This window comes from Schistocerca piceifrons, chromosome 9 (genome assembly GCF_021461385.2).
Source record: "Schistocerca piceifrons isolate TAMUIC-IGC-003096 chromosome 9, iqSchPice1.1, whole genome shotgun sequence".
Classification (NCBI taxonomy): Eukaryota; Metazoa; Arthropoda; class Insecta; order Orthoptera; family Acrididae; genus Schistocerca; species Schistocerca piceifrons.
The window spans coordinates 133924094-133940997 of NC_060146.1; the positions used below are offsets into that span (position 1 = coordinate 133924094).

Below are 16904 nucleotides of genomic sequence, written 5' to 3' on the forward strand. Positions count from 1 at the left end.
TGAAGGAGAAAGTGCTTGCCTGCAAGAGAAAGGTGCTGCAACAGCTGAATGTGAACACCATCCAGACCTGGAGTAGAGGATTGGGATGAAGTGAGGGCATGATTTAGCTCCCTCATAGTAAAAGTGGCATTGTAGCACTCATGATTTTGAGAAGAGAAGGGTATCGTCTGAGCCTCCTCCACTCCTTTCCGAGGGAGGAAGGCAGGGTGATAGTGGGTGGAGTTTGAAATCTCCGCAAATTAGTGGCCTGAGGTTGTTGGAGATAGCAATAGGGTCCACTATGACATCATCTGCTATGGTCAGGCCAGGAATTGGGAATGGACTTCAGTCCCAGAGAGCCATAAGAGGATAGTCCACATGACAGAAGAGGGAGTGGAACTGTTGAAAGAACCAGTAAATGAAATCCGGCTAGCTTTTTTGCTAATCGGAAGATCACGACAACACTGCTCATGCAATTTTTATAATGACTACAGTTCACCATCGCAGGATGACAGTTAAAAACACGGAGAGCACATCTCTGCATGTGAATCGCGTCACGGTACACCTCAGTCCACCAAGAGACCGGGACATGGCACGGTAAAGATGAAGTGCAACGAATGGAATGTTTTGTGGCGGTAAGGATAATGTTTGTAAGACATTCTACCTGGCCATCACAACTGATGAATAGTTGTTTGTCTAAGGTCACCTCCAGTTGGCCTTAGAAAGCTACCATTTGTGTTTACATGTAGGTGGGGTAGGAGTCAGCAAATGGACAGCATATGGGAAATGGTCACTCGAGTGTGTGTCAGAGAGAACGGACCACTCAAGACAACGGGCAAGCTGGGCAGTGCAGAAGGAGAAGTTCAAATGGGAATAGGTGTGCATGGAGTCTGAAAGGAACGCGGGTGCTCCAATGTGAAGGCAGATGAGGTTGAGTTGATTGTAAAGTCAGCCAAGAGGACACCTCTCTGACAGGTTCCAGAAGTGCCCCAGGCGATGGCACACACTTAAGTCACTAAGCAGTAGAAAGGGGTGAGGGAGGTGCGCAATAAGCTGGAGGAAGTCTGCTCAGGTGACTTCGAATGACGGAGGGATGTAAATGGTACACAGAGAAAAACTGAAGCGAGGAAGGAAAATGCAGACTGCAACAGGGCAACTTTTAACATTGCAGCGCGTCAGCAATCGTGAATAATTTTATGATTATAAAGAGAACCCGTGGCCTACCCAACATTGGCTGGAGTGAGGAAGCATGCTTCTGACATTTGAGCTAAGTACAGCTATTGACATGGTGCACACATACTATTCATTTTACATTTTATGCGAGTCTTTTGCACTTTTGGGCATTCTGTATTAATGTTGGACCACGCCTCTTTCGACAGTTTGTAGTTTTAGTGTATTCCGGAGAAGGCGTGGTTATCCGCGCCGAAACCTAGGTCAACATCCGGTTTCTATTTGCAATCGAGACGGATTCTTTATAAACATTAGACCGCAACAGCTTGCAACCGGGTGTTCAGGAAGAGGGTCTGACTATGAATGTCACCCTGATGAGCATCGTGACTTCCCCATGAGATGGAAGGTCAAAGCGGACTGGAAAGAAATGTGAGAGGTCAAAGTGGTCGTAAGGACGCAATTTTGATTCCTGGTGGCCGAGAACAAGTGGACACTGCGGTTCCAAGAGCAGCCATAGTTCCTCTTTGTTGGCTCTAAGGCTGCGAACGTTCCATTGGACGAGTGTCATGACCGGGAAGGGGAGGAGGGAAAAAATGAAGGGGCGTCACCTCAGCGACTGCCGAGTGCCAACCTTCGAAATCTCTCTGCTACAGGGCGCAGAGGGTGGAGGATCCTGCTCCATGACATGTACAGAGATGTCAGTATTCTCCCTCAGTCAGTCTGCGGAGTCAGAACAACAGCTAACTGTGTGGACTGGCTCACAGAGGTCGGCCGGGTGAGGGTATCACACGGTAACACAACTGAAGAGGATTGTCGAATCGCCGAAGGAAAAGACCAATTGTCTTTATTAGATTTCTTGGAGCCTTTGCGGTTGGCAGATGAAGACTCAGATGTTTGTTGGCTAGAGGGAGTGTCCAACCTGCTGGTTGTGTAGCAGCTGATTTCGGCATAAGAGATGAAAATTTAGTGACTTGTTTCACTGCTGGAGGAGGAGGAGATGGAGATGCTACCATGAAACTGGGCGACTTTACAATCGCAGTGCTGAATCTGAGGACGCAAGTCTGCATGGCCACGTCCTTCATGTAGCGAGATGTAGCAACAATGGTGCTGTTAAGTGCTGCAGGGTTTTTGACTAGCCAACAACTTGCTACTAACAGGGTAAGGCACTTTTTCCTTCACCCTGATCTCCTGGATGGCCTGTTCATCGAGATACACACAACGTTCTCGGGAGGAGGCTGCATGGTCGCCAATGCAATTGATACAGCAGGGAGAAAGAGTCCGACTATCTGCCTCACGAGCATCCCTAGCACAGATTAAATATTTGGCCAGGTGTGGACAGAACTTTCGATTGTGGTGAATGTACGGTCGGACTGTGATGACTTCATGGCTTGGTTTGATCTTAGATGGAAACACTACTCTATCAAATGTGAGAAAAAGAGTTTGTGTGACCACTAAGGATGTATCTACCATTTTCATCATCCAGTGGTCTGCAATGACGCCCTGATCAGAAATAAGTCTGGATTTCTGCCTTGATCAGACCATCGAGAAGCCCAGTGTAAATAACACCACATGAAGAATTCAGTATTCCATGGGCCTCGAGACAAACAGGATAGCTGTGGAGGAGCAAAGCTGGAAGCAGTTGTTGTGGATGAGACTCGCAAGTAGTCTCCAAAAGCAAAGTGCCACTGTGTAAACGAGAGCAGGATTTCACAGGGCCAGCAACTGCATCAACGCCTTTCTGAATAATAAATGGATTAGCCGTAGCAAAGGATGGATCACCTTCAGTAACTGAAACCATGGAGAACCGAGGTGCAGCCATGAAGGTCTTTGAATCGTTAGCTTCATTCCATTTACATTTAGTAGACTTAGACTGCGATGATAATGTTTGGCTCATTGTGAGAAAATCCCCCACGACTTTCAGAGCCTCCAACAGCATGCTCCTTGTTGGGGGACCCCCCCCCCCCCCCCAGATGGGGATGCACCTGCCTTAGGGGAAGGTAAGCTCAGCAATCAACCCTTCCTGGACATGGCCTGTACCAGGGGTATGTGTGAATCCTACCTGTAGACCCAGGGCTGGGAATTACACATTACCCAGGCACCTGTTATGCGTCGGACAAGTGGGCTCGCCTTCAAGAGTGCATAGGGGAGAAAAAAAAAAGAGGTACCTCAAATGCCAAAGAGGAGGAGGGAAATTAAGAAAGAGAGGAAAAAAGAAAAAGAACGTAAAAACAGTGGAGGAACTGTCCTGATATGAGGTTACTGAAAATTCCCAAAAATATCCCAGACTTATTCCACAAGAGAGGGGAAAAAAAAGAGTAGCATGAGGATAGACATGCAGTACAGAAGGGAAAAGTGTTCCAAAGGCTAAGGCCCCACGGTACCCAAGCACGAACTCACGAAAACGTGGTGTGCCCCTAAGGGGTGTGATTTGTCTGTCACTGCACTTCCTGGAGACAGCAAAGGTACAGAATGTACAGAGAAACTAGGTACACTCGTGTGTGTGTGTGGGGGGGGGGGGGGGGGGTTACTCGCAAGCATGTCAAACAGGCACGAGAAACAGTGAAGCTAAACAGTATGCTACTGAACTGTTCTCCGAGGGTCAGAGACCCTTACATTATCGTAAGTACTCATAGTAGAAATATTTGTATTAGCGTAGAAAAATCAAGGAGGTGCCAGCAGCAATAGGGGCTTTTTGCAGTACCAGTATTTGCTGTTGTAATAGTACCAAGAGTAGTAGTTCATAAAGATAACTGTGTAATTAGTAAGAATAGATTGAAGTAATGAAAATCTATGGCTCTTTTCTGTCACAGTAAAGGAACATCTGAGAGTGGGAAAGATGGTGTCAGGGAACTAAACGTAGAGTAGCTTATAAGTACCCATATACAGTAAATGTTAGAGCAATAGTAGTAGAAAAAAGAAGAAGATAACTAGTAAAATACTATGACAGGTGCTGTAAACTTAGTTAAATTTTTAGGGAAAAAAATATCATAGATTCACATAAATGTGATAGCCCATTGCTGTTGTCAAGAAAGTGGATTACAACAAATAAATAAAATAATTAGTTGGTTCAAATGGCTCTGAGCACAATGGGACTTAACATCTGTGGTCATCAGTCCCCTAGAACTTACAACTACTTGAAACTAACTAACCTAAGGACATCACACATATCCATGCCTGAGGCAGGATTCGAACCTGCGACCATAGCAGTCATGCGGTTCCAGACTGAAGCACCTAGAACCGCATGGCCACACCGGCCGGCCAAAATAATTAGTTCAGAGTGATATTAGATAATGAAGGTGTGTCCATTAGCATTTGGGTTATTGAGATATTAGAGTGTGTGCAGATATGGTGGTGTAGATTCGGGGGAAGAGGGTAATGCCTGTCTGTAAAGCTCCCCAACATACTGGGCAAAGGACTGCTTGTCACTGCAGATGCACTGTCCACTTTGACAGAAGTAGTGTATTACCTGATTTCTTAACGGAGGGCCCCTCGCCGTTGGCATGAAGTAGACATATGTGTGCAACTGCAGCAGCATTTTGTGCTGCAGCAGCCAAACAACCACCTTCACCAGCTGCGACTGCTGCTGCGGGTGGTGTAGGGGGTTCTTTTTCTGCCCCAAGGGAGTTGGCAGTGAGAAGTCGCTCATCACCTGGAGGAGACAGTTTGACAAATGGTAATCGTTATGATCAAATTGTGTTATGATTTAAAAAGCTGTTCAGTATTAAAGAAGGAACAATTATTTGTACGTGGGCATGCTGCAAAGTAATGTCACTGAATTTATGTGAAAACTCTTAAAGCTTTTTAAATAAAACAAACTTTATTAACATTCTATATCTGCGTGATTCCTGAAATTTTCCTGGTGTAAAGAGTATTCTGTGATGTTTCAGGACTGTAGCTGGATGACATCGACTTCCTGCCACAGTATTTCAGCTGACAACCAATGAGCCATCTTCAGGTGAGTGTTTTGCACTGACGGTTGCTAGTTCACATCGTTGACTTTGTACCAAAAATTGGTGTGGAGTTGCACGCACAAAGGTAGTTGCTATGTGAGCAACCTATGTCAAATTTCATGCCCTCTTCCATTATAGCTATACCTATGGGGCATAGGCACTTGTATAATGCTGATACTACACGCATGCTCTCTCATGGTGTATACGTAGACAAGAAAAAAAGCTTTCTCATCAAAAATACACTTTCCCCTCGGTGAAAACACACTATACCCTTGGTGGTTGCACATTTTTCTTTGTTAAGTGACAATATACTTTCTCTTGGAGCTGTAAAACATATCAATCCTTTGAATGGTAAAGGTTTTATACAACAGGTATAGAAGTTCACTGCTTTTTAGGAAATGAGATCCAGCAAAAAAATAAAGCGCTTTGGTGAACTGCTGCAACTATATAAGTCTTACAAGAACGATTATAAATTCGCTGTTGTGCACTGAACATTTTATGGGATACCTGGCTGACTACATGTTCCGTCCAGCACTTTGACTATTCCATAGAAAAGCCATTTATGTGTGAAATCACTGAGGAACTCACCTCACACTTTTTTTTTAAGGATAATTATACTTTTCACCATCACTGATGCACAATTTGTAGTTTATGAAATCAGTAAAATAAATATGAAAACTAACCTTGAAGGTTGGTCTTTTTTAGTTACACGTTAGGATATATAACAAACAAAAATTTTAAATAATGGCACAAATGGCTGGTCTTCTGAACCCGAAGTTTTACTAAGTGGCTGGTCCTCAAACTTTTGGCACAAGTCGAATGCTCCTTGATTTAAGAAATACATGGCACATTCTCACATGCAATATAATTCAGCTCATGTAAAAGGAAATTTACTTTGAAACTAATACTTTACAAACCACCATTCACATTATTTTCCTGCATCCTGTTAGACATGTAAACAGTTGTGACATCACAGTTACTGAAAGTAGTTTGTTGTTACGACATATTACATAGTCTTTATCCTACAGCCTCTGACACATTTTGCCGATAAAAGACACTTACGCAGTCACTGTGTTTTGTTATTGCAAATGGCAAATTTTCTTTGAAACTTAAGTTTTAATTTGGGATTATTCTCTCGTTTGTGTGTTATTGCTGCAGTATTATTCTGATAGACTGAAATTATTTGTTAGAGTGGCAGGTCTTACCAGTCAAAATTACAAAAATTTAACTGAAATCCAAAACAATGAAAAATTCCTGAATTTTTCTTGAATGAAATAATTTCAGTGTTTTTCCCAGATTTCACGATTCTCTTGGGGCACGTAACACCCCTGTCTCTTTCAGAGTGCGGACTGAGAGCTAAAATTCACTGCTGAATATAACTTTGAGCAAATTAACAGCGTTGCCACGGGTAGTCCTCTCTCCCCTCTGGTATTAAAATTTTCATGGTACACTTTCAGGAAACAGCACTTGATTCGCGAAAACTTAAACTAAAAGTTTTCTGGCAATATGTCAGTGATATCTCTGTAGTGTGGTCCCACAGTGAAGAAGAACTGTCATGCTTTCTGCAGCACCTGAATCCAATCCATGAGAATTTCAAATTTAAGATGGAAGCAGATAAGGGCAGCTGCCAGCTGTTTCTGGATGCTTGGTCAGTTGGAAAGTGGATAGATCAGTGTGGCATTCTGTTTATCGTAAGAACACACATACAATTGCAGGTATCTAGTTGCCACCACAGATCACATGTTATGGGAATCCTTTGAACATTGGTGCACTGGGCACATCTTGTGTCTGGTGAAGACAGCCTTGCAAAGGATTTGGAACACCTACAATGTGTGTTCAAAGATAATGGGTATTCTCATCTGATCAGCACAGCTTCAGAATCTTAAGGAAACATGTAAAACAATCTTCCACCCACCTACAAAGTCGTGTGCTCCACTTGATTTGGTGAAGGACAATCTGGGATTATGGAGGGTTGGAATCTACAGAATACTTTGCCAGTGTGGCAAACCCTCTATTGGTCACACAACACACACTGCGTGTGAAATGTGCACTGAACATAATTGGCACAAGTGCCTTTCTCAGACCAGTAAGTCAGCCATACCTGAGAATTGTTATCTCCACATGACATTCCATGGATTATACAGCTACAGAAATCTTTGCCTTGACTAGATCCTTCTGGGCTTCAATAATTAAGCAGTCAATGGAAGTACGTTTGGCATAAGATCTGATGAATCACAATCGTGGTTTTCAACTGGATAAGACATGGAACCCAGTGATTTCTTTAATATATTCAGAAAGAAAACATTTTATGAATAATGACATGTCTGATGATTTTTAATTTTATTAATCTGACATCTGAATTTCAGCTCTGTGAGCCTGCAATCCGACAGAGAGCATGCATTTAGTATCACCAATATGCATGGGCCTGCACACCAGAGATGGAGCAATATTGGAAGAAGGAGTGAAACTCGATAGAGGTCACTCACGTAGCAGTTGCTATGGACTAATTTCTGCTATAATGTGAGCAATGTGAACTTATAATCTCCAGTGCAAAACACTCACCTGAGGATGGCTAAAAGGTTGTCAGCCGGAATACTTTGGTGAGAACCCTGGCAATGAACACGTCTCCCCAGACCACATTGTTGATACAGTCACTATAGAATGTCCGACTTTGTTGACGGAGCCACAACCTCACTCCCACTTCCATGGCTTCACCACCATCAAAATGAAGCTCGCAAAGGTGTACTTTAAGTTTTGGGAACAGATGAAAATCAGAGAGGTCCAAGTGGGGACTATAAAGAGGATGATCAATGATAGTGAACCTCATGCAACAGATTGTTGTAAATCACCATACAGCGGCGATGCTGAGTCGCAGACAGGCACAACAAAAAGACTATCACAAATAAAGCTTTCGGCCAGTAAGGCCTTCGTCAAAAGTACACGACACACACACACACACACACACACACACACACACACGACTGCAGTCTCAGGCAACTGAACCCACACTCAGGAGACTTCAGCTGCCTGAGATTGCAGTTGTGTGTGTGTGTGTGTGTGTGTGTGTGTGTGTGTGTGTGTGTGTGTGATTTGTCTATTTTTGACGAAGGTGTTATTGGCCAAAAGCTTTCTTTGCGACGGTATTTTGTTGTGTCTATCTGTGACTTAGCATCGCCGCTATATGGTGAGTAGCAACTTTCCTTTTCATAATATTGTTACATTCCATCCTGGATTTTCCATTGTTAGGTTGTTGTAAATGTCGCAATACTCGTGTGGTCTGGCATTGTCATGCTGAAGATGATGGTGCTCTGTGTGTGGAAGAACTCTTTGAATTCATGTTTTCAGTTTTTTGAGGGTCTCACGGTACCCTTATCATGCCCTGACACAGTTTCATTACACACTGTCACACTACACGCTGCCATGCTACAATTTGGAGCCCTGTAGCAGCGGAGGGTTGCAACTTGGGTCAGTAACATGCGTGGCTTGTAATAGCTGAATCAATATTGAGAACAAAATAAAAATTCAGAGGCATTACTTTTCAGCAAACATATTGTAAAACATCCAAGAGGATGAATGGTGTATTGATAACCATTAGGCATGAAGGTAACACACAGAACATCCCACCTGCAATATTTAACATTTTTAATTCTACATTAACAAAGCTTTTTACAAAATCTATGCAAAATTATTAACAGTAGAATGATAAAGATAGCTAATGTCCAGCTAATGGAAGAAAAAAATAGGTTTAGAAAGTGATGATCTTGCAATGATAATGTTGCTAATGCACACCCGTTGATTGAAAAGTGACATGAATACAACCTGGAAACAAATTGCATTTGTAGATTATGAAAAGGTTTTCAAGAGGGTGAACAGGAAATGAGAGTATCCAAGACATTTAACATAATAAAAACATTGTATCGATACACAGGAATTACAAGAAATACAGTGAAGCAGGAAGTTAAACAGAATCAGATTAACACCAGAACACGTGCGCGCGCGCACGCACGCACGCACGCACACACGCACACACTTGCCCCTGAAGAATGAAAATGACCTCCACTTTGCTGCATATCACCTAAATTAAATACCTAAGAACTAACCTCTAAGAATTTCAGAAAATGAACAACAATTAATATTAGGAAAAGGATGGATTGCTACTGACCATAAAAATGATATGTTGATCTGCATACTTACAAAATTAAAAGACATTTACACTTAGCTTTCCAACAAAGCCTTCTAATTTTTAAAAACTGCCATCTCTTGCAGTTCAGACCGGAATAAGATTGTCATGCTGAACAGCAATTTGGAGTGGTGGCAGGGAAGGGGAATGGCAGACAGAAAAGGAGAGAAGCAGGGAAGGGGAAAGACAGGCATGACAGGCATGTGCACTGGCAGAGGGCGGCACACAAAGAGGGTGAGGGGTTGTAAATAGAGGAGATGATACAACAGAGAGGGTGGAAACTGGTGGGTGGAGGGTGTGGGGACAGTAGGTTACTGTAGGTTAAGACAGGGGTAATTTTGGGAAATGCGAAATGAAAAGAGCACCTGCAAACTAGATTTACCAAAGTCCTTATTAGTAAGTTCTGCCATATGGTAGGTACGATAGGCGATAATGTCTCTATCAACAAAACTTTCAAGTCCAGGAACACTAGGTACTCCTGTACCTCCACGTACTATGGCTACAGTGAGCCAACCATTACCGTGATCGAAAGTATCGTTAATGTCAATACTAAAATTAAGTCTGCAACCACAGAAAACACAAGGTATGTCAACAAGTGCAGTAGCAGCAACACTCTTAACTGGTATGCGGTGCTTATTGTCTCCAGCTGTTGTGGCGAACTCGATGTTCTCGATTGTTTTATAAACTGTGTGTTTAGAACAGCGACGAATTCTCCTGTAAGGCATCGTGTCTCCTTCTGCATTGTCTTTGTATACTCGTAATAAGAGAAAAATATCTGTTAACGAGTCTGTATTTATTTACGTTAAAGGTAAAGGAGTATGTGAGTATGTAAAGTTTGTTGGTGACTGTACTTTGTATTTTCATAAATAAAATTATCTCTATGCAAACTGATCTGTAGCGTCAGCCATTAACCGGACATGGGTACATCACGAACCAACTACTGATATGAGTGTGCTGGTGCCTATGGAAATGACAAATAACGACCTGTCTTTTTCAAATACTCATGGTACAGATAGGAAACTAAGACGGAATCTACAGGAAAAAATCAGTCTTAGTCTTTGTTACTCAGCCCTCCTAATTAATCTTAGACCCAAAAAGTGCCACTACAAAACGGCTGAAATATCAGTCTTGGAAATTTGTGGTAAGGTCTTATGGGACCAAACTGCTGAGGTCATCAGTCCCTAAGCTTACTTAATCTAACTTAAATTAACTTACACTAGGACAAAACACACACCCATGCCCGAGGGAGGACTCGAACCTCCGACAGAGGAAGCTGCATGGACCGTGACAAGGCACCTCAGACCACGCGGCTACCCAGCGCAGTGAAATATCAGTCTATTTCAGTATTTTAAGTAATTTATAAGATGATGTGGCAGTGCATCCAGAAGGATTTTAATGAAATCTCGAACCATTATTAGACAGTTCAGTAATGAAGTGGTCTTCAATGAAAATATTACAAGAGTATTACTAAACATTGGCTAATGTGTTCATATTAGCGATATACAAATTTTCCGTGCCTGTAATAAAAATTTTGTTGAAACTTGTGAGGTGAGGCAGGAAACAAAACATGCTAACCTGCAGCAGATTGAGCCCTGGGAAGCTTTCTGAGAACCTCTCAACCAGAGGACTGTTGATACCAGTTGGAGCGTCAGGTGAAACCACATACACATTGTTCTCACACAGTGGGAAAATCACAGTTGCCTTTGCCCAGTACACCAAATGTCCTGTTAGCTGGAACACCTGTAAAAAATTAACAGAAACAATTTAACATACATTTACAACTGCAGTTTTCATTCACGTGTGTTATCTGGGCAAAACCTAACTGCACTCTGATACATCAGGAAAGACACACCAGATTGACGTGACAAAACTTTAGGTACTAGAAGTCTCGATCATAAATTTTCAGACTTATTGTGCATTGTCTTTGTGCACCCACACAGCACTACACACGACACATCTTTTACTAGCCAACTGCAATAACTGGAATTCCACTCTTCTGGGATTTCATTCCTCTCCTCTGCAAACGACATCCTAAATTTCTCCAGAACGTAGTTTACAGCACTTAACAAAGTGCTCTATGTCCTGTTTCTATACCATAATGAAACATGTACTTTGAAAGACAAGTGGAGATACCTTTCTTTCATTTTCTTTATGAGACTGGACTTCATTACTTTTTTGAGCCAATATCATTGTTCTTGTTGACACACAATAGATGTTGTTCTGTACAGGTACAATTATGTTTGTCAATAAGAACAAAGCATTGAGTGAAGAAGGTGGGGGGCGAGGGGGAGGAGGGGTTCAAAAATGGTTCAAATGGCTCTGAGCACTATGGGACTCAACTGCTGAGGTCATTAGTCCCCTAGAACTTAGAACTAGTTAAACCTAACTAACCTAAGGACATCACAAACATCCATGCCCGAGGCAGGATTCGAACCTGCGACCGTAGCGGTCTTGCGGTTCCAGACTGCAGCGCCTTTAACCGCACGGCCACTTCGGCCGGCTAGGGGAGGAGGGGAAACGAAGCTATAATTGACTGGCAAACTATCAAGATGTCCAAAATTTTTTGTGGGAGCAAATCTAGAACACTAAAGACACATAGCTGACACTCTTTACAAAGTCTCTGTTCAGCTATTTTTATCCATATGTAGCTGCTGATTTTGGCAACAGATTGTGACACAGCCACCACAGAGAATGGGGAGTACATAAGACAATTAGCCCAGTTTCATATCAATAACATCCCTGTACTTTTCTGTTGTTTCAGTCAGTTTGGCAGTTATTGACTTTATTCTGTATAGCCAAATCCTCTCAGAAACAAAAAATATATATTTTTAATCAGAAAAAATGGTGAAATAAGAAGTGATTGACTTCTATCCTGACTGTGTGACTACTTGGGTGAAAAAATGATAGGAAACGTGCCATTGCTGTACTGACAAAAATAAATCATCCTCTTCAGTTACGTAACTGAAACAGATGTTCTTGTTCAGGTACCATTAAATTGTTTTCTGAATTTTATAGGACTTACGGCTGTTGCCAATTTCCAGAGAACAATTAAAATGACACTGCTCTTATGGAAAGGTAAAAGTTTTATACTGGCAGCTGAGGATGTTAAAAGAACTACCATAACATTAGCCTGATTCATCTAATTTCATTCATTAGTGTAATGTGGAATAAAATTTTAGTTAAGGTCTTAAATTACACAGAAGATATTATTTACATAAAAATGTGAAAATAGAGTAACAGCAAGAAGTAGGCCTTGACACTCTTCTATGTTGCAAAATAATTATGCAACTAGCGATAGTTTTAACAGCCTCACAACACAATTACTTCCATGAGAAATTTATTAACCATTCAAAAACTGACAAAAATACAATTCATTAGTATAACATTAGGAATAAAAATGATCTCCACTATACATGACTTAAATTTCCATCTACAAAGGTGGCAGGAAAAATAAAATAAAATAATGATTTAATTGTCATCGGCCATGTTTATGTGAGAGAGAACTTCCAGAAGATGGAGCCAGAATTTCAACATGTTTTTCACTCTCCTATCTACAGGTTAAGACTTCAGTTGGTTTTGCTAGACTAGTCAAATATTAGTTTTCCGATCATTAATTTTTTTTTTTTTTTTTAGATAAATGGCCTCTGGAAATCAGCTGTCCTGGTTTCAGATTTAGTCAGCATGATGATTGTTTCTCTTCAGTTATGAGTCATTCTGTACGGAGTAGCCGAAAATGTTTAAAAGCAATACGTACCTGACAACACAAGCAAGTTTCAAAAACGGTTGTGCATTTACACAGGAAAAAAAATCAACTGTGGAAAAGGAAATCTGCCAGCTAAAATAGCATTACCAGAACCAACATTGGAGTGTTTATATGACCAACCAGAAGTAGTACTGGGAAACTGGTTTACATAATACGGTTTTGGGAGCCCCATGTTAATGTAATGGCAACATATGACGAGGCTCAAACTGGGAAAGGAAATCGGCCATGTCCTTTCCAAAATGGCCTTTCTAAATCACCTGCCCCAAAATTTACCTTTAGCAGTTTAAGAAAAATATGGGAAACCTAAGTCTGGACAGTCAGGCAGGGATTTGAAGTGTTGGCTTCCAGACTGCGAGTCCAGTGTTTTACTACAGTACCGCCTTGTTTGGTAATTATGAAGTTGCAAAAAAACTTTCACTGCCTTCTTAGTAAATGAAATATGCTGGCACGTAAGTTCCTTTTATAAACAAACTGAAATAAATTCTGTTGGACAATTTATTCTCTTCCATACAGGAGTTAATAATAGGTGATGGAGTTGCACTCACATGCGCACATTCGTTGAAGTCTCGTCCAAATGAAAAACAAATTATTTTGAATTTTCTGCCATTCCATATCATCACATCATTATGGATTAAGTTATGTCTGATCCATGTAACACACAAACTACTAATTTATATCATCTACTGCACATCGATAACTACAAAGTTACTGCGCAATTCACACATAACTCGCAGAGAGTTTGTAGAACAATTTTCAGTTTATTTTTCCATTGTTCCATTTTTGAATAGCATGTGGGAAGAATTAACAGCTAAATCTTTCAGTATGAGATCCGATTTCTCTTATTTTGTTATGATAGAAAATTCAGGATGGAATAACGACAATATTATGAAAAGGACATATTGGTCATTTCTCCTCCTGTAGGAGGGTGTGAACAAATTAATTTTGCATTTGGAGGAGGAAGTTAGTGATTGAAATTTCATGAAAAGATCTCACCACAATGAAAAACAGCTTTGGTTTAGTGACTGCTGTCCCCACTCACATATCATATCCATGATAATCTCTCCTATATTTAGTGATAGTACGAAACAAGATGCCCTTCTCTGAGCTTTTCAGATACCCTCTGTCAATCTTATCAGGTAAGGATCCCATAAAGTGCAGCACTGTTCCAGAAGCAGACTGACAAGCATAGTGTAGGCGTCTCTTCAGTAGATTCACTGCAGCTTCCAAGTTTTCTGCCAATATAGTGTAAACTTTCATTCACCTTCCCCACAACCTTTTCTGCGTGACAGTTCCAATTGAAGTTACTCATAACTGTAATCGTTAAATCTCCAATGTTTAAACTTGTGTGATTTATTGTGTAATTGAAAGAAGAAGACAGTACCGTACCACAAAATTTCCAGAATACCTATCAATACAGTTCACCTACAACATACAAATTTCAGGTAAGTTCTATCTGGACATTAAAAAACAACGCAAAGATATAGGGATGACTGCAGCCAAGCCTCATCAAATAAAAAGAATGTTTCAGGATCAAGTAGCCAGCTGCAGTATCGAATTCAAATAACAGTATCTGTCAAGTTGCTGGATCCAACCCAGAACACTCTCTCTCTTAATTAGAATAAAGTAGCTTGCTGAAATATTAATTTTATTTATTCAGTTGTATTTTTCACTAGACATCACTTTTATCATATGTGGTGTTAGTGTTTAACAGTGTGGAATGAAAACATAGCATATTCTGCAGCACACACCATATGACTGTTATTCACATCTTTCACTTACAACTTTTTTTATTTAATTTGGCAAAGCAGTACTATTAATAGCAACCTGTTAACTGTTTCCATGCAGTCTTTAGTATTACTCTTGCCTTTATATGCAACAGAAAGTTCTCCAGTACACAGTGTGCAATGGACATCTTCACTGTTACTGTCATCACACAATTTCAAAAATTTCTATTGCTGTTGCAGCTTAACATTAAAGACACTTTCTTTTGTCCACAGCTCACTGATCAGACAAAAATCAGAGACAAAATTATCAAAACTGTGTAGACGAGTTTCTTCACACATGAAAACAACATTAACATATTGGCCCTGATGTGTTGGGAAATGACAGAGTGAGAAGTTGTGGCAGAACCTTCACCCATGCCTCCGACATCAACATCAGCACCTGCTACTTTCTCAAAAGTCATCTGAAAGAGACATGGCCATGATAGAATGTTTAAAAACACAATGTCGAATATAAAAGTCTAAGAGTTAAAAAAAAATTCTCCCCAGTTACAAAATTCTCAAACCCCTTTACTTTTTGCAACCCTGGATATCACCCAGGACAGGATTAAAAACCCAGCACTGTCCAGGCTAATCCCGGACATGTAGTAAGCCTACCGTATTTACTCGAATCTAAGCCGCGCTCGAATCTAAGCCGCACCTGAAAAATGAGACTCGAAATCAGGGAAAAAAAAAATTTCCCGAATCTAAGCCGCACCCGAAATTTGAGACTCGAAATTCAAGGGGAGAGAAAAGTTTTAGGCCGCACCTCCAAATCTAAACAAAGTTGGTCTATTGTAATATGAGACACAATTTAGGTAGAATAAATGAGGATACAGCTATAGTAGTTTAGTTCGAGTCATAAGCTTAGCAGTTAAGCTTTACCAGGTGCTATGCGTCAGGCGTGCTTCGTCTGGTTTGAATGGGTTGCTTATTTTTCTTTGATCTGATAAGTGCCGTTCTCTTTGTTATAGGTGTTTACGTCACTCTAGGCTGAAAATGCATTATTGTACTGTGTCATGAATTGTTTGTCGCATTCTGATAGTAAGTGTTTACGACCTGTCGCCGCTCGCGGCATGGCTTGCTTAGTGCGCGCTACCGCCGCTTACAATAAAAAAAGAAAGGAATTGTCTCATTAGCGAAACAATGGAAAGAGACTGCTATTTGTTGTTAATTATACTGCTGCTTTCTTTGATAATGATCAACAAGAACCAAATAATAGACTGCGTATGATAGATGTTCTGAACGACAGTTTAGCTAAAATTTTTCTCCGTTTGAAAATCTTTGCAGACGCCTCTTTTGTACATTACATTCTGCACAGAAATTAGTCATCTTAGATTTAAAAATCTAGTCAATTGCCGTGCTTCATTTCTGATTGTATCACTATTAGGCATCAGAATAATACGAATATAAACACGACATGATATGTATATTCTTCCGCATTTGCTGCTGTCTCACACTAGTTTCGTAGGTTATTAGGTAGACAGGATTTAAATGAGATAGCAGCAAACATGAAAGAATACATGGCAAAATGTTTATATCCGTATTATTCTTATGTTGAAGAAAATACTGCATGTGATTCGCAATTCATAAAAGTTCCTATTAGCAACCATCTCTTCTCACAGGTAGGAAAAAATTCAGAACGTAGAGTTGGCCATATTGACAAACATCCCAAATAGTCTTGCCAGTTGGATTTTCATAGAACATTGAAATGCTGCTACATTCGAAGATGAGCAACACGGAATTTGTATTTACTTCGTTGGATAATGTTTGAAAATGCAGTGGTCGAAACTCGGGGCGGAGAAAAAGCTCGTCTTACACCTTTTTTTAAAAAAACTGTATTTACTGACTAAGAGGTTTTGGCGCCAGTATTTATCTTTGTGCCTGTGAATTATGCCTGTGTAGCGCTACATATATTCGACGGCAGAAGTTAGTTCTGGCGGCACCTACCAACATTTTTCAGTACTTCCATTTACTTTGCACTCGATTCTAAGCCGCAGGCGGTTTTTTGGATTACAAAAACCGGAAAAAAAAAGCGGTTTCGATTCAAGTAAATACGGTACTCAGACTGCATGCGAGTGGTAATGTTTTGATTTAATTAG

General features: G+C 40.8%; 1 protein-coding gene across 3 annotated transcripts in view; it reads right to left on the bottom strand.

Annotated features, from left to right (window-relative positions):
- LOC124717047 (GATOR complex protein NPRL3) overlaps window positions 1–16904 on the bottom strand; it is a 108491-nt gene that overhangs the window by 30169 nt on the left and 61418 nt on the right. For 2 of the 3 annotated variants that reach the window (XM_047243719.1, XM_047243718.1), the window contains exons 4-5: window positions 10855–11019; window positions 4616–4798 (exon numbers count right to left, since the gene is read on the bottom strand). In XM_047243719.1, coding sequence (XP_047099675.1) covers window positions 4616–4798; window positions 10855–11019 — 348 coding nt within the window. The remainder of the gene's footprint in view (window positions 1–4615; window positions 4799–10854; window positions 11020–16904) is intronic. The other variant, XM_047243721.1, reaches the window with a different exon arrangement.